General features: G+C 43.9%; 11 protein-coding genes across 11 annotated transcripts; 6 read left to right on the forward strand and 5 right to left on the reverse strand.

The window, feature by feature from the left end:
* Window positions 1-47: 47 nt before the first annotated feature.
* SAMD00019534_096510 (hypothetical protein) lies at window positions 48-1,247 on the forward strand (the record flags this gene model as incomplete). The annotated part of the gene is made up of 1 exon (XM_012895118.1): window positions 48-1,247. One exon carries the CDS (start codon window positions 48-50, stop codon window positions 1,245-1,247), a length of 1,200 nt encoding a protein of 399 aa, XP_012750572.1.
* A 169-nt stretch (window positions 1,248-1,416) lies between these two features.
* Window positions 1,417-3,919, reverse strand: SAMD00019534_096520 (hypothetical protein; the record flags this gene model as incomplete). The annotated part of the gene is made up of 2 exons (XM_012895119.1): window positions 1,417-3,439; window positions 3,510-3,919. 2 exons carry the CDS (start codon window positions 3,917-3,919, stop codon window positions 1,417-1,419), a joined length of 2,433 nt encoding a protein of 810 aa, XP_012750573.1.
* A 1,635-nt stretch (window positions 3,920-5,554) lies between these two features.
* Window positions 5,555-6,322, reverse strand: SAMD00019534_096530 (hypothetical protein; the record flags this gene model as incomplete). Its single annotated transcript, XM_012895120.1, has 1 exon — window positions 5,555-6,322. A coding segment is annotated over one exon (768 nt), but the record flags the coding sequence as incomplete, so codon positions are not given.
* Window positions 6,323-7,256: 934 nt separating this feature from the next.
* Window positions 7,257-10,158, reverse strand: SAMD00019534_096540 (hypothetical protein; the record flags this gene model as incomplete). The annotated part of the gene is made up of 2 exons (XM_012895121.1): window positions 7,257-9,010; window positions 9,072-10,158. 2 exons carry the CDS (start codon window positions 10,156-10,158, stop codon window positions 7,257-7,259), a joined length of 2,841 nt encoding a protein of 946 aa, XP_012750575.1.
* A 1,311-nt stretch (window positions 10,159-11,469) lies between these two features.
* SAMD00019534_096550 (hypothetical protein) lies at window positions 11,470-15,752 on the forward strand (the record flags this gene model as incomplete). The annotated part of the gene is made up of 12 exons (XM_012895122.1): window positions 11,470-11,761; window positions 11,826-12,032; window positions 12,121-12,187; window positions 12,271-12,369; window positions 12,444-12,691; window positions 12,756-13,063; window positions 13,143-14,126; window positions 14,195-14,248; window positions 14,328-14,462; window positions 14,537-14,635; window positions 14,708-14,890; window positions 14,955-15,752. The coding sequence occupies 12 exons, from the start codon at window positions 11,470-11,472 to the stop codon at window positions 15,750-15,752; spliced, it is 3,474 nt and encodes a 1,157-aa protein (XP_012750576.1).
* A 909-nt stretch (window positions 15,753-16,661) lies between these two features.
* On the forward strand, window positions 16,662-17,261 carry SAMD00019534_096560 (hypothetical protein; the record flags this gene model as incomplete). Its single annotated transcript, XM_012895123.1, has 1 exon — window positions 16,662-17,261. One exon carries the CDS (start codon window positions 16,662-16,664, stop codon window positions 17,259-17,261), a length of 600 nt encoding a protein of 199 aa, XP_012750577.1.
* A 1,405-nt stretch (window positions 17,262-18,666) lies between these two features.
* On the forward strand, window positions 18,667-20,243 carry SAMD00019534_096570 (hypothetical protein; the record flags this gene model as incomplete). The annotated part of the gene is made up of 3 exons (XM_012895124.1): window positions 18,667-18,845; window positions 18,931-20,101; window positions 20,166-20,243. The coding sequence occupies 3 exons, from the start codon at window positions 18,667-18,669 to the stop codon at window positions 20,241-20,243; spliced, it is 1,428 nt and encodes a 475-aa protein (XP_012750578.1).
* A 338-nt stretch (window positions 20,244-20,581) lies between these two features.
* Window positions 20,582-21,325, reverse strand: SAMD00019534_096580 (hypothetical protein; the record flags this gene model as incomplete). The annotated part of the gene is made up of 2 exons (XM_012895125.1): window positions 20,582-21,233; window positions 21,321-21,325. Coding segments are annotated over 2 exons (657 nt in total), but the record flags the coding sequence as incomplete, so codon positions are not given.
* A 958-nt stretch (window positions 21,326-22,283) lies between these two features.
* Window positions 22,284-23,498, forward strand: SAMD00019534_096590 (hypothetical protein; the record flags this gene model as incomplete). The annotated part of the gene is made up of 1 exon (XM_012895126.1): window positions 22,284-23,498. A coding segment is annotated over one exon (1,215 nt), but the record flags the coding sequence as incomplete, so codon positions are not given.
* Window positions 23,499-23,668: 170 nt separating this feature from the next.
* SAMD00019534_096600 (hypothetical protein) lies at window positions 23,669-24,936 on the forward strand (the record flags this gene model as incomplete). The annotated part of the gene is made up of 3 exons (XM_012895127.1): window positions 23,669-23,918; window positions 24,001-24,455; window positions 24,583-24,936. The coding sequence occupies 3 exons, from the start codon at window positions 23,669-23,671 to the stop codon at window positions 24,934-24,936; spliced, it is 1,059 nt and encodes a 352-aa protein (XP_012750581.1).
* Window positions 24,937-25,116: 180 nt separating this feature from the next.
* On the reverse strand, window positions 25,117-26,238 carry SAMD00019534_096610 (hypothetical protein; the record flags this gene model as incomplete). The annotated part of the gene is made up of 1 exon (XM_012895128.1): window positions 25,117-26,238. The coding sequence occupies one exon, from the start codon at window positions 26,236-26,238 to the stop codon at window positions 25,117-25,119; it is 1,122 nt and encodes a 373-aa protein (XP_012750582.1).
* Window positions 26,239-26,274: the final 36 nt, after the last annotated feature.

A 26,274-nucleotide genomic window follows, 5' to 3' on the forward strand; every position in this document is an offset into this window, starting at 1 on the left:
CAACATCATCTCCTCAAGCGTCCAAGGATATTAACCGATGGTCAGACATGGACTGCAGAGTGGGCAAGCTGAGGTTCAGCAGGAAGGAGTCACACATTATTGGCAGAGGAAGCAATGGCACGCTGGTGTTCAGAGGAGTCTGGAGCGATGAGGTCCCAGTGGCTGTGAAGCAGATGCACAAGGCGTTCAACAACATGGTCGTGATCTCCAAAGAGATACAGGTGCTGATGCAACTGACAAAGACCGACTGTCCAAACATCGTGCGCTACATTGATCGCGAGGAGGACGACATCTTTGTCTACTTGGGCATCACACTCTGCGACCTCTCCCTGCAGGAGTTGATTGAAGACTCGCGAAATGCACCAAAGCTCTCAATGCTGGACTCGGGACGACTGATTCGCGACATGGCAGACGGCGTCTTCTTCCTCCACACGAACAACATCGTCCACAACGACCTCAACCCGCGCAACATCCTTTTCAAAGACAATCGACTGCTCATCTCTGATATGGGTCTGAGCAAGATGCTTGTCGATACCTCATTCACATTCACTCATGGCCCCACTGGACATGGAGGATATCATCCGGCAGAGGTACTCAAAGAGCAGAGGAAGACCAACTCTGTGGACATCTTCTCTCTTGGCTGCCTGCTCTTTTATGTGCTCACATCTGGCGGACACCCATTTGGCGGCTCGCCAATGGATCGCGCCTACAAGATATTCAACAAACATCAGCCAGACCTTAGCTTGCTCCAGGGCAACCACGCTGCGGTGGACCTGATCAATCAGATGGTGTCCCACGATCCAGAGGTACGCCCCACCATTCGCCAGGTACTCAGGCATCCACTCTTCTGGCTGAGCGATCAGAGGCGCAAGTTCATGGAGGCAGTCCACCATGCATCAAAGAAGAAGCCTCACACTTACCTCAATCATTTTGTACTCGCCGATGGAAGCAAACAGGCGTTCCTTGTCGAGGGATGGGACAGAAGCATCGACCCGGTCCTGCTCAGCAAGCTCAAAGTGAAGGTAACATTGCCATACAGGTACGAATCAGTCAAAGACCTTGTTCGATGCATTCGCAATTCAATCGTCCATCACCAAGACATCTTGTTGGATACCAAGCGTCCGCTTTTTGAATCGCAACAGGCAGCATGGTCCTACTTTGATTCCAAGTTCCCCACGCTACTCATATACCTTTATCGCCAACTAAGCATCAATCCCGACCCAACCTACCTTGCAGACTTCTATTAACTTGTAATTAATAAATGGATGTGTACACAATTAACTTCTAGAAAGGTACTAGTAGATAGTAGCTCCCGGGTGAGGGGGCTGGCGAACGCTTTTATATTGGCAATATGATCGGTCAATCAATCAGTGTCAGTGGTATGGACACTTGGGTGCTGTTGGGTGGGTATATGGCCTAGAACAAGAGGGAGACTAATTCCTCAAAGTCCTTGGAGTTGATCTCTGGGTTGCTGTTGGAGTCGTCCGACTTGCCATCGGTCGACGAGAGCTTGGACACCTTGCTAAAGTAGTCGACAATGAGGAAGCCAAGCGACTCGGCACCATCGTTGTTGTTGTCGTTCTCGAAGCAGCAATCGCGCAATATATGTGGCAGGTTGGTGTAGAACCAATAGATGCAGGCATTCTTGAGCTCGGTGGCCTCGTGTATGCTGGCCAGCGACATCAGTGAGACCAGGTTGTTGGTGGACAGTGTCTCGCCAATGAGCTCGCAGCACTTGACCTTTAGACCATCCAGCAGGAACTGGTTGGCCAGGATCAGCAGCTCGGTCAACAGTGAGGAGGAGTGGCCAGTGCTTGTTGTGGAGCCAGTCGCGGTCTCGGTTGGGGGAGCCAGGTCGTCTGTGTACAGGTAGGCCAAGAGCGCCAGGAACACTTCCTTGGACACGTCTGGGACGACGATCTCTCCCTTCTCACTCTCTCGCATGCCATTGGTGAACAGTGCCTTGAAGTACTTGGATCTCGCGCTCAGTATCATCTTGTGGCCATAGATGTGCTCGCCGGCATGCTCCTTGGTCTTTCCAACGAGGAATCTAACATCGCTAAACTCTGCGCTGTTGACATAGGGCTTCATCATCGAGCCCAACGATGGAGGACTGGCGACAATGTCGCTGTCAAGCGACGATCGCAGCGATGGACCTGTCTTGCCCTGCGAGTTTCGCAGTGCCTGTTGCTGACTGTTGAGTTGTTGTTGCTGTTGGGCAAACATCGCGGCGGGATCCATAATGCCCATCAGGTTGGGTGGCAGTTGGATTGGAATAGTCATTGCCTGTTGCTGGTGTGGTTGGTTTGGATTCTGGATAAACTGGACGAATGGATAGTATATGACAGGAACCGAGAAGGTTGGGTTGTGTGGCTCGGGTTGGTTTGGGAGTTGGATCTGAGCGATCATTGGTGCTATATGTTGTTGTTGTTGTTGTTGTTGGATTGGTTCGGGTTGTTGTTGATGTGGTGCCTGTTGCTGCTGTTGTTGCAGTGGAAGTGGCTGAGGCTGCTGCTGCAGTGGTGGTTGTTGTTGGTTCTGTTGTGCTACTACATTTACATTGTTGACATTCGTGTTGGCTATATTATGAAGTGTTGGTGTTGGTATTGGAGTTGGATGTGGCGTCGGTGGAATTGTTTGTGCTGCCGCTGCATTGTTGTTGTTGTTGTTTGCGTCTTGTACCTCCATCTCATCAACCTGTTGTTGCTGCTCAACATTTTGAATTTGAGCGGCCAACTGCTGCTGCTGCGCTTGCTCCTGAGCCTGTTGTTGTTGTGCTTGTTGATGATGAATCTGTTGCTGCTGTGCCAGGAGCTGCTGCTGAGCTGCCTGTTGTTGGGCCTGTTGTTGGGCTTGGAGTTGTTGCATTTGATGTTGGGCAGCGGCCTGGAGTTGGAACACGATCTGTGGTGTTGGCAACTGGATATGCTGGTTCGGTTGGGTTGGATGTGGAAGATGGATGAAGGGTGCGACGTGTGGAGCCGCATAGAAGTTGACGGGAGGCTGTGGTGTCTTGTTGCTCTGGTTCTTGCCAGATGTGGTCAGCTTGTCCAGGTTCTCATTGATCAGGCCAACGGGGAAGCGCTGGTATTTGGGTGTGGTGGGTCGCTGTGAGGGTGGCACAAAGAGGATGCCCAAGAAGCAGTAGTAGAACTTTCTGATCGATGATTGATCGGATATCTTGGAGATGTTCTTTGTGGCCTGAGAGATGGCCTCGACGATCTTGGAGTGATCGACGTGATAATGATGGTACATATATATTGATTCAAACTGGAAGTTTGGATGCTTCTTGAGGGAATCGAGGCTGTTTGATCCTCCAAAGTATTGTGGCACAGTGCCTGATCTTGAGTATATGAATATGACGCGCATGTTCCATGCTCTCTCGACCATCGTAGTCTGAGAGTGTTTGGATTTCTCGATATGTCTGTATGTTGAATCGCTGGAGAGGTGGAGAGTATATGTGTTAGTGTCGGTCCATCGGTCGACATCAATCAGGACGGGGTCCTTACAGTGTGTCAAAGAGAGTGGTCATGTCAAAGGCGGTGAAACGACCGCCATGCTTGAGTCCATCAAACTTGGACTTGATATCGGCAATTTCACCGGTAAAGTCCATGTACCATATTGCAGAGACGCGCAGTATGCAAATGGCAAACTTGGTCGTTGGGTCCAGTCTCAGTTTGCTGCGCACAAACAACCACAACGCCTTCTTGATGTGGTCGAGACGTGGATTCGTCTGCTTGAAGATTGAGTTGATCTCCTCGTCCAGGTCGATGCAGAACACAATATACTCCTGCTCGCCCGCCATCACAGTGCACTGTTGCATATCCAGATCACTATCGCAATTCAACTGGATTTGTTGTTGTTGACTTGGTGAAGAAATCATTGGTGGTGAGGACATATCATCATAATCATCTTCCATACTTGTGTCTCTCTGTAATTGTTGTGTTAGTAACCTTTGTGATTGAGTGAGCAGGAGTGATTGAGTGAGCGGGCGAGTACGTACTGACGATATTCTCCTCTTGGGAGAGCAATCCGGTGAAATGGAGTTGGTATCCTTTCTCTTTGATGGAAGCATACTTGTGTTGAGTGGATAGGTCGCAACCTTTCGGACAATTAAGTATTATTGTTGTTGATATATATTACTTTTCTTTCTCTTCTAATCGTACTTCTATATTGTTGCACTGTTATATTGTTGTTGTTGTCTAGGATTATCTGTTTGTTTATTGCTATTGTATTAATACAGGTTAGGTTGTTAACTTAAGTGATAATAATAATGTTATCTATTTGTGTGTATGTTTGTGTGTGTGAGATGTTGAATGAATGAGTGAGAGAGTGTCGTTGGAAGATTGTTTTATCACAATGTGTTATGTGTTTGTTTGGGAAATCGATTAGGGTGTGTGTTTGATTGATTGATTGTTTGACGGATGGAATAAAGGTTTTTGATGTTGTTGGCATAAGGGAGAAGTTTGAGATTGTGACACACACAAACAAACAAGGCTCCGAAGACTGTCGTCCAAGGGGCAAGCAATCCAATCGCACTCAACTGACTGGCTGATTAATTAATAACACACTTCTCTCACTATTTTGATCAATAAATCAATAAAATTCGTCGGTTTCTCAAAAACACACTCGAACACACAGGCTGATTGAGAGGTTGCAAGTGAAATCCAATTGCCAATTTTAGGTTCACTGGATGTTGTCGATTGATCCGATCGGATTTGTGATTGCTAGATGGGTGAGGCCGGTCCATGCCGGAATTGCAAAGATGAGCATCTTTGATAATCTAATGATGAACGACAGATCCCTTTTGCTGCTTCCAATGGAAAAGTGTGATGATTGTTTGATTGATTGATTGGGTAACTTTATACATACTTTATTACTGACTGATCAATTTAAAAGTGATGATGTGTAATCTAGAGTTGAGTGTAGTAAGTTCAGTTCAACAATGATTGTTCTGTAGTTGTAGTAGTCTAGTCTGAAGAAGAATTATATTATATTATATGTTGTTGTGTGAAGTACTAGTAGTTGTTTGTTAATTGGATGGTTCAGGTTGTAGTGTTGTTTGAATGGTGGATGGATGGAGACTTGAAGGATGAATGTTTCGATTGTATGAAGAGCGAGCTTGAATGAATGAATGAATGAATGAGTAAATGAGCGAGTGAATGTTGTTAATGAGGTGTGAGATTGAGTGTTTATTTATACATACTTGTATGTGTGAGTGAGTGAGTGAATGAGTGAGTGAGTGATTGCAATCGTGTTGTGTGTGTGATGTGTTGTGATGTGTGAGTTGTCCTTGTGTTTGTTGAATTAGATGGAAGTGTGTGAGTGAGTGTGTATTAATAGGGAGTTTGTTTGTTTGTGGGTGTGCCTGTTGTAGAGATTGTTGGTGTTGTTGATGAGAGTGTTGTCAGTTCATCTTCTGAATTAATGAACATTTCCATTTTGAATGTCACATTATGACAACAACAGATAACATGTATGCACTTCTGTGTATGTAAGTATGGACAATGAGAGTGAGTAGAATGTTTATTATTAATTCAATTAATTGTTACAGGCCTTGTTGTTGTTGATCAGCTCGACCGTAGCTTTCGAATGAGTTTGGATCAAATGTTGTTTCATTGACTTGTTGTTGTTGATGTAAATATATATTACCACCAATGTTATCAGACGATAGACTAGACATTGAAGATGGAGATGTTGTAGTAGTTGTTGTGGTAGTTGTGGTAGTAGTAGTTGATGATGAGGATGGGAATGGAACACCAGTTCCAGCATCCTGGAAAGAGTATATTGGTTGTAATTGATCTTGTTGCTGTTGTTGTTGTAGTTGGATTGGGTTGGAAGATGAAGAGGAGGACTCTAGACCTCGAGGTGATGTTGGTGGCGAAGTCATATCAATGCTTTCTTTCTTCTTACTTGGTGATTTCTTGGCGTTCATAGCCTCCTTCTTTTCATTCTCTCTATATCTTGTGAGGTACAACTTCAATGGTTCAATGTAGCGTTCGAAACCAAGTGTGGTCATGGCAGCAATAACATCTTCACCATTGATCGTCTTTCTCTTCTCCTGTTGACATATTTCACTGGCTTCACTTGTTATAAAGCTTATAAATTCACTGACACAGTCTTGTACTGTATCCTTGGCATCCTTTGCAACCTTTGCATTATTTGGTAATGACTTCTTCATAATCCTTATAATATTTGCTATTGGAAGATATTTATCCTGCTCCCTGGTATCCGAATCCCTTGATCCACCAAGTCCTCCACTACTTCCAGATAAATCATCATTTCCAGAATCACCTTCCATCCTTTTTAAAAATTTTTTATATTCCTATAAATTAATTAATTAATTAATTAATTAATTATTATTACTTATTATTACCTATTACTATTGTTATAATAATTATATTCATTCTCCATACATATTAAAGTACTCTTATTATTATTTAGAATGAAGTCGAATAGTGTGGAGAGATAGGATTGGATATTTGAAAGGGAAAAGAATGACGATCATGAACGACTGGTATACCAGTCGCAAAGCAAGGGTATCAACTCAACTTGATCCTCGACCGTCGATTCCAACAACCCACATTTACTACCTTACAAGCATGGCAAGCAAGCAACAGGCGGGCATGTGTTGTTGGCTCATTCCAGCTTGGCGCCAACATCACACCATCAAGCACCCCAGCTCACTGTCTCACACACACTCACACACACACCTTCATTGACCGTCGTGTTGGAAATGTGTGGATGATTGTGATTGGTAGTTGTAGAATAATACTGCAATGTAGCATGTTCAGTTTGAGCGTTGATTGGATGGACTGTCGCTTGATTTATTTATTTATTGCGTTATTATTATTAAATATGTATGTGTGTATTTCATTGCGCACTGGACTGAACTTGGACGAATTGAACTGCACTGGATTGGACTGGAAAGCACTGGAAGTACTATTGTTTGAATGAATTGGATTACGGTAAGAGAGGTTAATGTCACTATCTCTCACTCCCTCTCTCTCCCTCACTATTTACATACTTTGGAAGGAAGAAGACATTAATTCATGTTCCACCGAGCCAAACTGAATTATCGATGATTGACAAGATTACATATTATAACAATACATTGATGATGTTGTGTAATTAACAACAACATCTTTATTCAATAACTGGTTGATAGAATGGTCGACTGATCGAAAGAATTGATTGATGGATGGTACCAAGGGGCTATTTGAATCTCGATTGATGATGGTTAGATGCACGCATTTTTAGTTTGCGAATGTGATGGCCTGTGCGATGAGATTGTTGTATTGATCTACACATCCGGCAGCGGTCAATTGGGACTTTACCCACTTGATAGCCTTGTTCACGATTTGTAACCACTGATCCTTCACATTGGCGAAGGATACCTCGAACTTGGCAATCACCAATAGTGTCGTCCAGACAATTGGCAATGATGCCAGCAAGGCTGGAGCTGAGCCACTCACTGGAGCTTGGTCCCAACTTCCATTGGCCTTTTGTGAGCGGATCAAAGTCATCATTGCATCCCCACCTGGTGCAGATGGTAAAGGGGAAACAGATGGCCTCATTGGTGATCGTGAAGGGGCGTATGATGGTGAGTATGACGGTGATGCTGGTGAGTATGATGGTGATGTTGGTGAGTATGATGGTGATGTTGGTGAGTATGATGTTGTTGTCGGTAAATAGTTCAAATGATCCAATAAAGATGTCGTTGCTCCATTTGACATCGACTGATATTGTTGTTGTGGACTGAATTGTTGTTGTTGTTGTTGTTGATGCTGTAGTTGTGGCATCCTTTGCACGTTGGATGACATTTGCTGGAATGATTGACTCTGAGAACTCATGCCCATTTGTTGTGGCATCATTGGTTGCTGTTGTACAAAGTGCGGTTGGTGGCCTCCACGACCATCCGTCTGTCCCACAGGTATCATTTGTTGTTGTGGATGTGGTATGTAACACATTGGTTGACTTTGCTGTGGCGATTGCACTACATTCTGAAGCTGTTGCGGTTGACCTCCGAATACGCTAGCGAGCATGTCCATATCAGTTTGATTGCTAACCCTAGTTCTCTTGGAGAGTGATGACATCGACATCTGCTGGTTCATAGAGTTTGAAGATGGACCTGCAAAGGTGCTCCTCATTCCAGAGTGATAATTTCTAGCCAATCCTTGTTGTTGTTGTAGTTGTTGTACTTGTTGTTGTTGTTGTTGTTGTTGTTGTTGTTGTTGTTGTAGTTGTTGTAGTTGTTGTAGTTGTTGTAGTTGTTGTAGTTGTTGTTGTTGTTGTTGTTGTTGTTGTTGTTGTTGTTGTTGTTGTTGTTGTTGTTGTTGTTGTTGTTGTTGTTGTTGTTGGACTGGGATTACATTGACCACTCTCATCGTCTCCTCGGTGGCCGTGTCAGACTCGGACACCACAACAAACGATGTGTGACTGGAGACCACTTGGTACTTCTTTCCCAACGCCACGATCTTGTCCTTGTTCTGGTTGGCGGTTCCTTTGCGCTCCTGCTCCTCGAGGTCTGCGATCTGCATGTGTGCGGTGAGCGTGTGCAGCGGGTTGCTCAAGGCCGAGACAGCCGAACTAAAGTCGACTGGCACCTCATAGCTCAGCTTGGTACCAGTAGGTCCGTCGGCAGTGATTACAATGTTGGAAACCGTGGTTGGCGTGGCGGAGTTGATCATTGCGTAGATCATCATGCGCTCATGGTTAAAGACTGGTCTGATGCGCTGTGGTGCCTGGACGCAATCCAATCCCGCCCAGTCCACCTTGATGTTGGAGACGGTTGGTTCATTGGCAATGTTCATCAACTTCATCACCTTGCTCTGCATGTCACTCGACTCTTGTATAAACTCATAGTATCCCTTGCATGCCTTGGACAGTCCCAGCACCAGTTCCTTGTCAACACCACCTCCAATGCCAAGAGTGAATATCCTTGTAGTCTTGGCCTCTCTTCCAACATAGTCCACCAGTTCATCACGCTGTGATACCTCTCCATCAGTGACTAGAAAGGTGTTAGTATTGGTCATCACTCAGTTGAACTCATCAGTGTTGCTCATACATACGGATAAAGACTTGTCTTGGATACTCATAGTCATACTCATTATTGAGAATGGCCTTAATTGGTGGCAACAACTCAGTACCGCCAAGCTTGGCATCGATTTGCCTGATATAGTTGTTGGCTTGATCGAGACTTTCGTCATTGTAGTCTTTTGATGATGGGAACAATGCGGTGAATGTAGATCCAAACAGCCAGATGTTGAAGCGCGACTTCTCAGTGAGCGAGCGCATAAGGATCTCAAGGGCTAGCTTGGCCTTGGCGATGCTGCCACCAGACATACTGCCCGAGCAGTCGAGCAGGAAGATGAACTCAGACTTTTGGTCGACATCCTCGAGGGGCACCTCGATCGAGGGGAAGAAGTTGAGTGCCAGTGCGTATGTATCCTCTGTGCTTCGCTCAAGGTAGTAGGCTGGGCGCTTTTGGGAGGCCGGGGTCACACACACGACGATGTTCCTGGGCACGCCGACAGTGGTCGCAAGTGACACTGTTGCCGACGTGCCATTGATTGTAGTCTTGTGGTCAGCGTAGTGCTCCAGCTGGAGGGCAACGATCTTAGTCGATATGTTGATGTTAACCTTCAAGTCCAGTTTGAAGGCGTGTCTGGGGAACATACTACGGTGCAAAGTGTAGTGGAAGTCCTGGAGATGGGTGCTAACCTCCGAGACGATGGTCAGGGTGACGGTCACCTTCTTTGTGGGCGGGATGTTTCCAATGATAGTGCTGAACGATCCATTATCGTTCTTCTCGACCAAGAAGGCTTGGTGGCCACTGGCCAGGGCATCCTGGTATGTCTCCTGCGCCTCGGACTTCTCCTTGATCTTGGCCACGAGAGTCTTGTCGTCGTATCTCACGATGAAGCGACTCACAACGGACTGGGGTGGCAAGGGCATTTGGTACTTTGCCTCGACGGGAGTAGTAGAGTCGTTGGTGTAGTGTTGTATCATTTCAGTGGAGACGCACGAGTCTGTCATTGTGGCATTGATTTCAAACTCGGTCAAACGGAACTGATTGCCCAGTCCCCTGAATGGAGCAATTCTATTACTATCCAAACGGTCAAAGAACAATGAGTAACTCGGGTCTTGTATCCTCATACTTGGACAGACGAATCTAATTGGTGGAAGGTATAACATGGTAAATAAAGTATTATTATTATTAATAGTATGTATGAATGTAGTATGTATTGGTTATATGTGAATTAGTATGTAAGGTGTAAAACTATGGTATAATTATTGAATGATGTTGAAGTAAGTGAATGACACACTTCTATTTATTACTTTGCATCAATCAAAATATCCTGTAGTTCACAACATTTCTCATTTTGGTCATAATCTTTGAATTGATTTTTGATGAAGACGTGTCATGCCCTCATTTGGAAATTCCGGACACCATCTTATTTAGTCAATAAATAAATTCTTATACTAAAATATAAATATTAATAAAATATTTAAATATTTAATATATTATTTAAGATTCTATTCTTATATCACTCACTTTAGAATGTTGATCTTCCATTCGAATGCCCACAGGTTATATATGTTGATTATATCACTGATCAAATTATTTGTGTGATCGTGGACGGTGATCGACATAACAGCACACAATATAGTGTGCAAATTTGGAAGTGATGATGAGTATAGTGTGTGTTGTTGGAATCAGGTGTGAATGTGAATGAAGTGAATGTGATCGAATTAATTAATTGATTGATTGGAAGAAGGAGGGTAAGGTAAAGAGGGGAATGATTGAATTAATGGATGAGGTGTGAAACTCCTCCTGCTTAACAGACCTGACCTGACCAGTCTTCTCCACTTGGATCAGACTAATACAAGTATTTCCCAGATCTTCTTCAATCCATCCATCAATCACAAACATACATATACATTTATATTAATATAGTATTATAACTATGACTAATAATTAGTTATAATTGATTCACATATTAGAATGAGAGCTAAACTATTGTTATTGTTCCTTCTATTGTACATTAACCTGGAGCTGGCAGGTATGTTCATCTTCCATCTTTGGTTGTACAAAGATGATCCCATAAATTCAAAAGTTTGAACAACTTGTTGACTAACTTTGAACATCATTATCTCTTTGAACATCATTCAACAGACTCGCAGCAACTGCAACTGCAACAACAATCGATCATTATATACTTATCACCACAAGGACATGACGAAGGTCTTTGTGGCCAATCACCAATAACAACAACAACAACCACAACAGCAACATCAACAACAACAACTACATCCACACCAACATCATCTGCATCAACAGCATGCTTTTCACTTCTGTACGCAACAAGGTTGTACAGCAGCTTATTATATCCGAATCAAACATATTTATTGGCACCTGGACACTATGACTATACGACAGCGACATCGGCCGAGTACTCAATCTCGATGAGTAGGGTCAACATGTCGATACGAGCAATTGATCCTGCACCGGGACAGACGACCATCACCACATCGAGCCGATTCATCGACCTGGCCAAGTCGAGCCTAATCATCGATGGCATCACGTTCAAGGACAGTCGGGGGCCGACCGATGACCCGTACATCCGACACCAGCTGTTCACTGGAGTAGTGCCACGTGCGATTGGCTTCATCCGAATCACAGATCAGTCCACATTCAACGGGTCCCGTCTATACTTTAGGAACATCACCAACTACATACTGATGCATATATCAACATGTAAGATGGTTTGCACTGCAACTTAGTACGCGATTGAACTGACATCCATCCATCCAAACGATAGCCAGAGTATCACTGTTCAAGATGTCTGTTCAAGCTTGTGCTGGCATCAATTTAATTGGAGTGTTTCGATCCAATGTCACGATGGACAAGTGCAACATCAATACAAACAATATGGAGGGATACATTGCCTATAACTTCATCTCCTCATTAACAATGTCAAGAGTATCAATCAACAGCAACATCGTACTTTGTGGATTCTTTATGAAACGTATGTTGTAGCCAGTTCAATCACTCGCTCAATCAAACAATCAAACGTCCAAACTGACCAATGTCCAATGTCCAATCACTGAATCAAGGTGGCAGAATCACAACCAGTATGAGTAGATTCGATAATAACTACTCAAACATTGGATTGTTCACAGGGTATGTTGTTTGTTTGATTGATTGATCGAACTAGTGATTGGTTGGTGATTGACTGGCGACACTAACTTCATCCACATCCACAGTGACAATGTATACTTCTGGTTCGCCAACTGCATATTCTACGACAACTTTGCCACGGACACTCCAGGTGTTATCTATGGATCACTGATATCTAAGATCAGGTTGGTATCAATCAATCGATAAATCACTCACTCGCTCACCCACTCACACACTCACTCAATCACGTGATACACAGGTTCTATGTATGCATATTCAAAGACAATGCGAGCAAGGGTACAGCGGTACTGGCATCGGCATCACGATCAGGATCAATGTGGTACTGTGTATTCAATGATACAAAGAACAATCCAACAACATTGTCCATCTCATTGTTTGGAAGATCACGATTTGAATTCATTGAGGTCTACTTCAAGAACCAATACGGCACACTCCTATCAACTGATTCCAACTCCATTATAGTGATGGCCAAATGTGTATTTGATTGTTAGTATCATTCATCCACTAACTACTCAATCAAACAATCAAACTAACTCATTCAACCAATTAGCCACACATGGCGAGATCATCAAGTCATTTGGAAACAGCTTCATATTCTTTATCAATAATGAGGTTGTTTCAGCACAGTCACCAAGTGCTTTGATCAGTCTATCCCATCGATCACATGCTATTATGACTTATAATCTATTCCACCAGTGTTTCGGCTCGACCATCATATCAACATCATTCTCATCAAACATATCAATCACACTTGGATACTTCAAGACCAACCTTATGACTACCAGTGTCCTAGAAGGCAACAACTACTACAACTACTACATCCATAAGTCCATCTTCTATAACAACACTGGTATATATGTATGTATCATCAATCGGACCATTCCACTCGCTCCATCCCTCACTCAATCCATTCATTCAATCAATCAAATCAATGTAGCAAGGTGCCGTGTTCTCACAAGATAGCACTGGACGTTTGATATTGGACAATTCGAGGATATTGAACAACACTGGCCCGACAGGTCCATTCGTTTATACATCAAGAACAGTCAATCGAAAGTATTGTAATACTTTTTTGGGTGATCTGACCATCGCCAACAACGTAGCGTTACAGTCTGGCGCCGTCAACTACCACGCCACCAACGATATATGTCCCTTTCGTTGTGACTTTTGCGCCATCATTGGAAACCAATCACCCTACGCCAAGGACTTTTCCAGCGAGTATCACAACTTCTCCGTGGACATGCCCAACGTCATCGATACGCCTGGCTTCATCAAAGCCACCATCTTTGCCTACGACCGCTACAACAACCTTTACAAGGGCACCAACGACGTCATCTTCTCGCTGACCTCTGACTGCCCCAACCTCAACATCACGAGTGGAGTGACCAGCGTCGGCCTCACACCATCGGGTCGCGCCGACATGTACAACATCGAGTTGTCGGGCATCCCCAACACGACGTGCCATCTCAAGTTCTGGTCGGACCCCAATGGCACGGGCGGCTACGTCTACAAGGCCATCTGGTTCAGGAACTGCGCAGTCGGCAAGACACCATTCTACGCCGAGGGTAGGATGTACTGCGTGACCAGGGAGAAGGTGGCCAAGGTAGCCATCATCATTGTAGCAGTAATCTCTGGCGTACTGCTACTACTACTGCTCGCATCACTTGTTCTCACGATATTATATCGCAAGAATGCATTGATCGTCAACTCCAACCCGGTATTCTTGCTCGTAGTGTTGTTTGGATGCTTTGTCCTGGTTGTGGCGTGTCCGCTAGCCTACATGGAAGCGAACGTTGGATGTGCCATCACACGAGAGGTACTCATACCGCTTGGCAACTTCTTCATTATCATCCCAATCGTTATCAAGCAGTATAGGATATGGCGCATCAGGAAGCAACTCAACTTCCAAAAGAAGTCACTGGTATGTTATTGCATGGATAGCTCACCCACGCAAATCAATCATTGACTGACATACAATCATCACTTTAGATCTCAACCAAGTACTTACTCATCAGGTTAGGAATATTGATGATCGTTCCAGTTGTATGTTACACAAGTTCCTCCACTCAATCAATCATGGAATCATTCCAACAACTGACTCAATCACTCAATCAATATTTAGGCCATTATTGTTGCAGAGTTGGCAGTTCAAAAGGCCAGGGTCCATGAACATATTGACCTAGACAACTTCAAAGTATTCAAGAGTTGCAACAACACTGATATATACTTTTACATTGGCTTCCATATTGGTTATCTCGTATGTATACATACATACTTTGTCAATGTCCATGCATGGATGTCCATCACTCACATCCACCCTTCCACATCTAGGCCGTACTATACATTGTGTCCAGTCTCATCATATTCCTCAACAGGGACTTCCTGTCCACGCCTGGAACATTCAATGAACCCAAGTTCCTTGGCATCCTTGTAAGATATATATTAGCCATGACCCTCATCCAATTAATTGATCACTCACTGACTCAATCAAACAAATGATAGATATATAACAACTTCCTAGTACTTGTTGTATTCACGTCATTGCGATTTTCATTCCTCTATGCTCCAACCAGTACATTCTTGGTGATCACAATCACAACTCAGATCATAGTACTCAGTACCATCTTCCTACTCTACTTTCCAAAGTTCTACTTCATCTTCCGAAAGGATAGAGTTGTACTATCTGTAAGTTAATGTGAGGTAGGAGTTGAATGACACCTGTCTAACTAATGATGGATGATAAATATAGATGATCAAGTTCATTGAGGAACAAGAGACGATATTACAGAGGAATAGGGAGATACTAAAGTTCTATGAGATGTACTGCAATCAGGAGGGTGATATCAACTTTGGCCCGAGTCATCATATCTTCACACCTGATACACCAAGTCCAATACTTGCCAACAATGATAATCATGCTGCTGTTCAAGATTCCGATGATGATGTTCATTATGGAATAACCAATCAAGGAGATGATCAAGGAGAGAGTAGTGGAAGTGGAAGTGGAAGTGGAAGCGGCAATGGTCATGGGGACGATGTGACAGGCTCGTCCAAGCTACCACCCATCACATTGTACAACGAGAACATTCAGTATGGGCTACCAATGGTAAAGATGACACCAGACACAGAGACCACCAGGCTCAACACTCCATTGGACAATGCAATTGCCGCCAACACTTCATCCTTGCAGCAACAACAACCTACCAGTCCCAATGTCCGAAGGAGTGGCAGTCGTCGACGACATGGACTCACCCCACTCTCGAGCTCACAGGAGAGCACTGCGCCAGGACATTCAACTTCCCAGATTAGATCAAGATCAGCTCCAACCTCACCAATTGGTCGGACGTCCTCACAACAACAACTTCAGAATCCAATTCAAGCTTCAGCTTTGGCACCAACAACAACAGCTTCAGCGACAAACATTGTTGTACAACAACAACAGGAGGAGGACGACGAAGACGAAGATGATCAAGAAAAGGATATCTTTGAGTCTTTTAATCAACAGACGTTCTTCCATAGCTTGGTGGAGAAGAGGAAAAAGAAGTAGTGGCAACAGCATCAGATAAATGAGCGGGTTGAGATCCATCTGCCCATCAACCAAGTCCAGTGTGCGAGTGCGCCATCATCCAAACGAGTGTCAAGTTTTCCAAGCGACACACACTACAAGCTCACTCATGTGGGGGGTCATGTCAGAGGCGAAACGAATCAGCTGATTTGATTGATTGATTCGAGACGATCAACCCACCCCACACCACACTCTCCGACCTCACCAACAAAACTTGACCTTCATGTTTGCGTCCGTTACTTCCCAATTTATGATGGGGCACCAATCTCAACCAATATCCAATCAACTGATTGGTGACACAATGCAATGAACGTGGCTGGCCGTCATAGTCCAGCCAGCCCCATTAACAGCCCCAACAATGTGATACATAGATAGTACTATCCATCTAACATCTCTCTCAGAGCCACTGTGTCATTCTCATCTCGGCTCAGACTTATAAGGACTACCACATAAGGTCACACCCGCCTCTCAACAACAACATTCACCAATCAATCAGCTGCTTGATCGACTTCCCTGAGTTGATTGTTGGGTAGAGTTACTGGGGGGGTGGTGGACCAACAGTCTGTCAATCATTCATCTCCTCCAACAGTCGGAGGGAGCTCACTACTACCACTGATCCACCTTAGAATCACCTGTGTTTGTTGTCCAAGACATACCATCAATCCAACAATACATCATTGTTGTTGTTACCATCCTACATTCAATCAATCATTCAATCAATATATGTACAACTACTTAATAATAATATAACACAATCAAACAATGACGTCAACTTCAACATCAACAGCATCAACATCAATATTATATACTATACTTAGCATCATTGTCATACTACAGATTACATCTACAAATGCCCTTGGGACACTCACACTTCTAGAAGGCACGCCAACAATGTCGGTAGAATGCCAATCTTTAAAGTTACACTTTATAGCTCTATCATCATTATCCATAAATCTACAACGTATACCAACAAACAGTGATGATTATACCAATGTAATTGTGCAGCCTGTCGACAAGGGTGATGTACACTACGAGTTTCCTGTGACAGGCCGCTACAACGTATCATTGCTGGACAATAATGGGTCTGTTCTGTGGCAGGACGTGGCCAACGTTGATGCATGCGGACATCCAGCCAAGGGTGCGCCATCCAAGAAAGTGACCATCCTAATCATCGTGTTGGTGGGACTGCTGGTGGGATTCAGTCTGATAGGTCTGGCCATTCTCAATCACATCTACAAGAGACGCTCGAGAAACGTCGACAAACGCCTGTCGTCGTCGTCCAAGTCGGCGCCAAGAGCCGGCTCACAGTGGTCCAAGTACTTGGGCATATTCAACAGTTACAACAACAGTAGTAGTACCAAGAGCAATGACAGCAGTCTGAACAACAGCAGTATGGACATCAACAATGACAGCGTTAACGAAGACATGAACACCAGCATCAGTATCAACGACAAGGACAACAACTTCAACAACAATGATCGAGTACTTTAAGAAGTCGCAGTCGCAGACATCACAATGAGTGTTTCATCACATGTAGTACGAGTATGTGATGGGATGTGTCCTCTGGCGGCTGGCTGGCTGGCTGGCTGGCTGGCATGGCTACAACATCAAGTTGAGCGAGCGAGTGAGAGAGTGGTCCGGATTGTCCCACAATATATAATATCAATCAAACCAATCCATTCTCAACCATTCCATCTAGATGATGATGAGATGGTGTATATATACATACGAATAAATACGAATAAGAACAAGTCATTCATTGATTGATTGACTTCCACACAACACATCCTCATTCATTCATTGGCCATCAACAATCCAGAAGTGCTACAAGATGGTGGATGTGGACCGTCAACTGTTTATTAGGAGAGGGGCCTTTTGCAGCTGGAGTCCATGTCCGCGCCATAGGAATAGCATCCAGATGGACAAACAAACATCGGCCTTGGAGCACTAAAAAGACCATAACATTCATAGAGAGTATATTTCTTGATTCTGAAGATTGTGCAGTGAGTTGTTAACAGTGACATTGAATATTCGTTAAAGTTAACTTACGGATCGGAGGAGTACGGGCAAGTGGATGGGAAGTCAGATCCACACCGATTAAAGGAGTTGAAACAATGGCAGGTGACCTCGGAGGGAGGTAGCTTGCAATAGCTGGTGGTGGACTTGGCCTTGCATCCATTTGTACAATTCTGGGAGATCACTGGTGGATAACCATATTGCATGCATTGATAAATGGCATTTGGCTTGGCAGAACAACTTGGAGGCAACTCTGGACTGCAGTACCGATCCATGTCTCTACATTTGCAATCAAAAGAGATACCCTTCTTTAAAGTTGAACAATGTGCATTGCCAAAGATGTACAAAACAACAACTAGAATTGTAATAACGTTAAATTTGATATTCATTATTTGTGATGAATGATGTTATATAACATAAACAGTATCATCTTGTTTCTGCTGATGCAGAATACTTTGGTAACTTCAGACTTCAACTTGGTAGAAGTTACAGATCAATTCTACACAGAATGGTAGAGTGATCATTCAATTCAAAGCCCATGATCCAATTGATGAGGGAAATGGTTTTGAAACTTGCAAGCGCATGAGTCCTCTGTCAATTCCAACGAACTTAAAATTGAACAACAGAGAGAGTTAAGATGTGATTCATTATACCTACACAGAGTATGGGATGTACTTCATTCTGACTTGTATCTGTTTCACAAGGTATACGATATACAGATAAAGAATGAATGACTATTAGTCAACTTGATCCACAAAGCAAAATTTTGCAAAGGGGTGAATACACTCCCTTCTTCAATCTTTCATTCAATTAAGCAATTACTTTGTTGTAATAATAATATAATATATCTTGATAGATAGATATTAGGATAGATAGAGAGATGTTTCAAAGGAAACCAGGCTTGAGAATCAACTTGAGCAGTATCAGTGGTACTAATACCAATGCTGATACAGGTAATACTTATGGCACCAATAGCAACAATGTTGCCTCAGTCGTACAGGTCAACAACAATCCAAACTATATGAATATACAACCAGAACATAACAAACCATTCTCATTGTATGTTCACTAAGTACTAGTCATTAATTGAATGAATGATTGATTACTGACCCGATGACTGATGTTCATTCATTCATTCAAACAGAACAAACAGTGGAACGTTTAGAGAAGGTGACCTTGCGATTAATAAGAGAGGTCTGTTGATTAAGGGTGAATCACCAAAGAGTACATATATGGAGAGGCGACCAAATAGATATCCAGGTCTGTCTGGAGGTTCAAGAAAGACAACATCAACAACAGAGGATACAACAATGGATATGGATATAGATGATAATAATAGTAACGACAACAACAACAATTACAATAGTAGTACAAGTATGAGCACGAGCAACACGAGGAGTAACAACAACAGCAATAGCAGTAGTACCAGCAGCAGCAGCAGTAGTAGCAGTAACACGAATAACTACAACTACAACAGTAGTAGTATGCAACCAAATTATGATATTCAATCATTCCAATTGAAGGATCTCAAGATTATAAAGGTATTGGGCAGGGGACAGGGAGGCGTCGTCAAGCTTGCCTATCACGAGCCTTCAAAGTCATACGTGGCACTCAAGGTGATGCCACTGGACATCCAAGAGAACGTGCGCAAGCAGATCATCCTCGAGCTCAAGACACTGTACAAGACGCACTGTCCTCACATTGTATCATTCTACGACGCCTTCTACAGCGAGGGCTCCATTCAGATTGCCCTGGAGTTTATGGACGGTGGCTCGCTCACCGACCTGCTACAGCGCGTCAAGGTGATCCCCGAGCCCGTGCTGGCCAAGCTGACGCTCAACGTGCTGCAGGGATTGTTCTACCTGCACAAGGAGGTGCATCTCATTCATCGCGACATCAAGCCATCAAACATCCTGCTCAATCGCAAGGGCGAGGCAAAGATCTCGGACTTTGGCGTGAGCAGCCAGCGCCAGGACACGATGTCCAAGGCCGTCACTTGGGTGGGCACCGTTGTGTACATGTCGCCCGAGCGCATCAGTGGCAAGTCCTACTCGTACGACTCGGACATTTGGAGTCTGGGTCTGACCATTCTCGAGTGTGCGCTGGGCCGCTACCCTTACATTCGCGACGACAACAATGGAACGATGCTCACTGTCGAGAGTATGGGACTCAACTTCTGGACTCTGCTGGACTTTATCATCAAAGAGCCCGTTCCATTCCTTCCGCCAGACAGATTCTCCGTTGAGTTTTGTTCATTCATATCAGATTGTTTACAAAAGGAGCCAGAGGAAAGGCCTTCCGCTGCGTCACTATTGGTAAGTAGTCGTCATCAGCATGTGCCGGATCACAACTGATTAACTAACATCATCACACTTCCAGCGTCATCCATTTATCAAGAAGTATCAGAATGATGACATTAACTTGATGTCATGGATATCAAGCAATCTTCAATCATAACATTGGATGTGACCATCCATCGTTGTTGTCATTGTCGTTGTTGTTGGTTGATGTTGTAGATGGAACGAACTCAATAATATAACATATTTGTAGTAATTCAAACTGACTGATAGATTGATTGGATTGATTGGATTGAATGATTGAATGAGCCAATGCTCGAATACTTCGTGTCCACAGATTACTTATGTGATCAACAAGTAGGAGTATGCATGCATCTAGTTATTATAACGTCGCTTGTTTGACTTCGCTGTTTATTACTTATCGCTTGGCTCGCTCGCGCGCATGTGTGTGTGAGACTTGATTGAATGATACTACGATACGCATTACGTGATCGTTTAGTCGACAGAGTTGATGTTGGTCTCTTCCTCCTCGTCCTCCTTCTTGCCAGTGGCAGTAGCATTGCTCTCCTCGTTGGTGTCCATTCTGTCCTCTGGGAGCTTGGCATCCTCGAGGTCCTCATCGTCTTCGCCCTCGTAATCCTCCATGCCTGGCATTCCCATCATGTTGCCCATACCGCCCATGCCTCCCATGCCGCCCATGCCTCCCATGCCGCTCATCAGTTCGCTGAGGCCGCCCATGCCGCCGCCCATGCCACCCATGCCAGAGAACTGGCTTGGATCGAATCCACCGCCGCCGCCGCCGCCTCCGCGCTCCTCCTCGTCCTCGTCCAGGTCGTCCTCGTCCTTCCAGGTGCTCCAATCGATTGACACGAAGCGAGACTTGGCCTTGTTGGCAAGCAGATGGTTCCAGTAGCCTTCCTCCTTCTTATCGACGAGGAACACTGGGTTTCTGGTTTTGATGTTGGTGGCGCAGCTCTCGGGCACGACCTCCTTGAACAGATCGAACTCGACGACGTAGTTCTTGTCGCCAGAAGTGCCTGAGAACGAGAAGTGAGTCGCTGTGAAATTGACCTTAACATTGGTGCATGGCATATCGATTGTAATCAAGAGCTTGTCTGGGCGCTCTGACCATTGTACGTTTGGATGTATACTATAATTTGATTGATTGATTGATTGATTGATTCACATAAAGTTAATTTTAAATCGTTCAGTTTGATGTTGTGTAATTGATATTTACCTCATGTTTATATATATATATATATATTTATATTATTATTATCTGATATATAAGTTATATGACTCGTTGTTGTTATGAACAATAACTTCAGATAATTTCAAGTTTGTTTGACTTCATGTATTCAAAAAGTGAACAGAAATCTCAACTCCAAATCTAGGGTAGTTTTCATCCAGTTCTACACACTCATCTTGTGTGAAGATTGAGGTGTAGCCATGCTATGGGTACAAGGTCATTATGTTTGTCAATTACAATTTAGTAATAGTGATAGAGATAGAGACAGAGATAGTAGATATATATGAACAACAGTAGTTGATGATGATCATCATCATGAATTAATGATTGATTGAAGGTTCATCCCAAGCAAGTATTCAATCTAGATCAAATCGCGAGCATTCAAGTATATCCCTATCTGAATAATCAGAGACTAATAGTAGTATTAGTAGTTGTTGTTGAATAAGTAAGTCAACTCTTATCTTAAAAGTCAAAGTGCAGTGTGAACGGTTTCATTCCTGTTGGGTGAAGGTCTTCTTGGACTTACAATTAATTAATCTGAGCTTATAATTAGTTTTTGTATTTGCACACATTCAGTGAATTCAAAACCTTAGGAGGACCCAAGTCAAGCCCCCATTACTACAATGCAACGAATCACACACGGATCTATGGTCCGAATTTGGAAGGTATCAATGGTAATTCTGTGTGTTTGCCAGTGATGTTGTGTTGTTGGATAGAGTGGTCGCGACCTTGTATTGAATTAGACTTGACCCCACGACAAGGCACTGATTTAAATCACGCCTGGGGGGTAATGTTAGTACGTCACTTATTACTTCTCGATCCCCCAACAACAAAGTAATATAAATGCTACCATGGTGTGTCATTCAATCTCAAGTCATTAATCATTCACTCTATCTCTATCTCTAAATAACTTTAAAGATAACTTATTGTAAATAATAATAATATTCAATCATGGAGTATCAAAATAATAATCATAATAATAGTGGTGATGATAAACAACAACAACAACAACATATAATAATAGACTCATCATCAAATAATGGTGAAAAGATAAATCGTCATCAAAGACAACTTAGTAAAGATATTACTACCATCCAACAACAACAACAACAATTAGAGAAAGAGAAAGAGATTGAGAAATATAATAATTATATTAATAATAATAATAATCAATGTAATAATTGTAATGGAAATATCAACATCATCAACAGACTCAACAACAATAAGGATAAGGGAACAACAGATGAAGTATATAATCCACAATTATATTATAAATTACCAATGTTCTCAATGGGCCTAAGACGAAGATATAGAATATGGATGTATCTGTTTGATTGGACATTCACAATTGTGTCACTGATGACAGGTGCATTCCTATTCTATTTTGTTCCGGTTCGTGGACGTCTGTTCACTTTAAACGATCCTGATATATCATATCCGCTGGTCCAAGAACTGGTCAGCTTCCCCGTGCTACTGGCCATCTCCTACATACTACCGCTCTTTGTTATCGTGGTGACCGTCAGCTGTTACCATCGCAAGTGGCACGACCTACATCACTCTGCCCTAGGCCTCACACAGACCTGGGCACTCACCTTGCTGCTGGTAGCAGTGATCAAATGCTTCATCGGAGGCATTCGTCCAAACTTCCTCGTTCGATGTAAACCAACCACCGAGTCAATAGCCAGAGCTACACCAGTTGGTTATAATCATATATATTATTCCAAAGAGATATGCACTGGCGAGCTTTACGACGTTAACGATGCAATGGCTTCGTTCCCCTCGGGACACGCAGGACTGTCAGCCTGTGGACTAGTATTCCTGGCATTGTTTCTACATGCACGTCTAAAGACATTCAACAATCGTGGTCATCTAGCATTTTACTTCCTAATACTGTCATGTATAAGTGGATCGATGTTGATAGGAGTCAGTAGAATAGTGGATTACAGACATACCTTTGCCAATGTATTCCTGGGATGGTGTCTGGGCATTGTATGCGCTCTATCAATGTACCGACTCAACTTCCTATCAGTGTTTGGCAATGACAATCATGTACCTGTTGCAGACTATTGGTATTGGCATCATTGGAGAAAGACTCATTGCAACAACAACAATAATAACTGCGATGGTATACCAATGACAAATGTCGATGTTATAAGTAGTGGAGTAGGTGATAAAGATAACAATAAAGTATGAACATATATGTATAATTAAAATCAAACAAAGAAACGAATGATTTACAATTTATGGGACAAAAACGACAAACCAGGGCTTGATCAGATTCACTTATTCATTCATTCATTCAATCATTTACTACTCACTTCATACCTATATAAATAATGTTGTCAAGATTACCAACAACTTCGTTATTGGGACGAACGATCTTCCAATTGATCAATAGTGGCTCGTGTCAATACAGCACAAACACATCGACTGCGACAAAGACTACAACTACAGCATCAGCCACAGCTACAGCTACATCCACAGCGAAAAAGGAGTATGCAGGCAGACTTGCATCCACACATGCATACAGCTCATTGGAAACACCTGTATCAAAGTTGTACAAGGGTGATGTGCTCCTCGAAGGAAGTACGTACATGATCGATCAATCAATCAATCACATTCACATGTTTGTCGTGAGGCTAACAATCGCTCACCATTCAAACAAAAGTTAAACATGATGGAACATCATTAAGATGGTATAAACATGTTGGATATAGCTATGATGCAGAGAAGGGTGGTTACCTACCCTTGTTGGATAACAGAGCAATGAAGACACCGATGGGCACTCAATTCGTTGTGCCAAACAGAGAGCTGGCCATTGCAATCGCTGCAGAGTGGTGGTGTCAAGAGAAGTACATCAAGCCGTCAAGACTGCCACTGACAGCAACAGCCGCAACATGTCTTGATCTCAATGCCAAGGAGAGAGAAAAGTCAATTAACGAGTTGATTGGACATCTTGCCACGGACCCAGTGTGCAACAGAGACCCTGAAGAGTCCAAGTTGAAGACTCTTCAGAATGAATCATACGACAACATCTTGAGCTGGGCATCAGAGTACTATGGCATCCCCTTCTATCTCTCCTTTGGTCTAGACATCTCCAAGCATCCACCTGCACTCCTCAAGGTATGTTTGATTGATTGATCGAGTGTGATTGGCAAACCCGAGATTCTAACTCATCCTCCCACCCAACCCCACCTGGAATCATTCCGATCAATCAATCAATCATCTGATCACTTTCCTCCACCCACAGATAATCAAGGAACATTTGGCATCGTTGAGCAATTGGCAACTACTATGTCTGCAGTTGATTACATCAAGCACCAAGTCATTCTTGGTAACATTGGCATTGTATTATGGTCATGTTCGTCTGGACAACTTATACAAGGTCGTTGCATTGGAGGAGGAGTATCAATCGGACATCTGGGGTAAGATCCCATTCGGTCATGATCTGGCCGAGATGGAGACATGCAATGAGATCGCTCCAGCACTCTTTGTTCTTCGATCGATCCCACCCATCCCTTTGCCCAAGAGTGCGTCGACCACCTCAGCAGCCAAGGCCCCCAAGGCCGCACCAAAGTCGGTTACTTCAACCCCAAAGAAGTAACAAACTAAAGAAAGAAAGAAAATTGGACGCGACTCGACGCGACACGATACGCTTGAGGATCATTGGATTATACGTTAGAGAGGCATGGCATTGCTTCAAGATGTATTGTTCTGGTTGGTGATGGATGATCATCCATCACACAATCTATATAATATATACAATGATTTGTCAATCAATCAATCACGAAGCAAAGTCTATCTTGAGCTTGCGTATCTGTCGATAGAAGGACTTGAGCTTGGTTGGATTGGACGCCAGTTGTGCTCCAAAGTTGTCCCTGATTTTGCAGAGGAGGGCGCTGCTCTGCTCGGCCTGATTGAGTAGTTGGTCGATGGCTGACACCCACATCGATGTCTGGAGAGACGCTCGCAGCTTGGACGCGTCCAGGTGCCACTGGCCCTCAGAGTCTTGAGTCAAATCGCCTTCATCCAACTGATTGCCATCGCTAACTATAAAGTACAAAGTCTGTGCCACGCCCAGATAGTCAATGTCGTGACTCCAGTAGGGTCCGCGTGAGGCAAGCACTGCAGGCAGAGCGGTGCCACAGTCGGCGGGGAGGTCATCGCGCGATGCTGTGTATCTCACCTGGTTGCCGTAGAGCTGCAGGTCGATGGACAGAGAGAAGCTGCCCAGTTTGAGACCAATGCGACGCCAGTTGGTGTTGTCAGGCGTCCACTCAGTCTGGTCGGGTGCGGCATCGTCATCTCCACCAAAAGTGACAAACATGTTGGACGGGCTGATGTTGGAGTGAATGATATCGGCCTGGTGCATGGTCTCGACCGTGCGCAGCAGCTCAATCGCCAGGAACATCTTGAGAGGCTCTTCCATCGTCACGCGGTCCTGCTTCATCTTGTTGAGCATGTTGTGGAGCGAGCCGTGTGGCAAGTACTGGAGGATGGCCACGGTTGCCTGGCGATAGTGATGCATCGAGTAGAACTCAAGGAAGCGGTCGCTGGCTGCCAGATGGCTGTCCTGACCCAGGCGACCAAGCAGCTGCACGTAGATGTAGTATGCCCAAACAACGGCGGGGCTTTGCACCTTGGCCGCGATCTCGCCGTCGGTACTGCTCTCTGCCTTGTATACGGTAGTCGTGTCGCTCTTGAATAGTGTCTTGGCGATGTGCAACGTGTTGTCCTTGAGCGCGAGGATGTTGTTGTCGTCAAAAGTTGGCAAGGTCTGTGAGGAGTTCTCGACGAACGACTCAAAGTTCTCAAAGTGCTGTACGACCATCATGTCCAACGTCTCTCTGCTCTCGGCCTTGAATGGCTCAGCGACACCGCTGTCTGAGATCAAGTTGAACTCCATTGGCTCGTCCTCCACTACTTGTTGTTGGGGCTGCCA

This window comes from Acytostelium subglobosum (assembly GCF_000787575.1).
Source record: "Acytostelium subglobosum LB1 DNA, scaffold: scaffold23, whole genome shotgun sequence".
NCBI classification, from domain to species: Eukaryota; Evosea; class Eumycetozoa; order Acytosteliales; family Acytosteliaceae; genus Acytostelium; species Acytostelium subglobosum.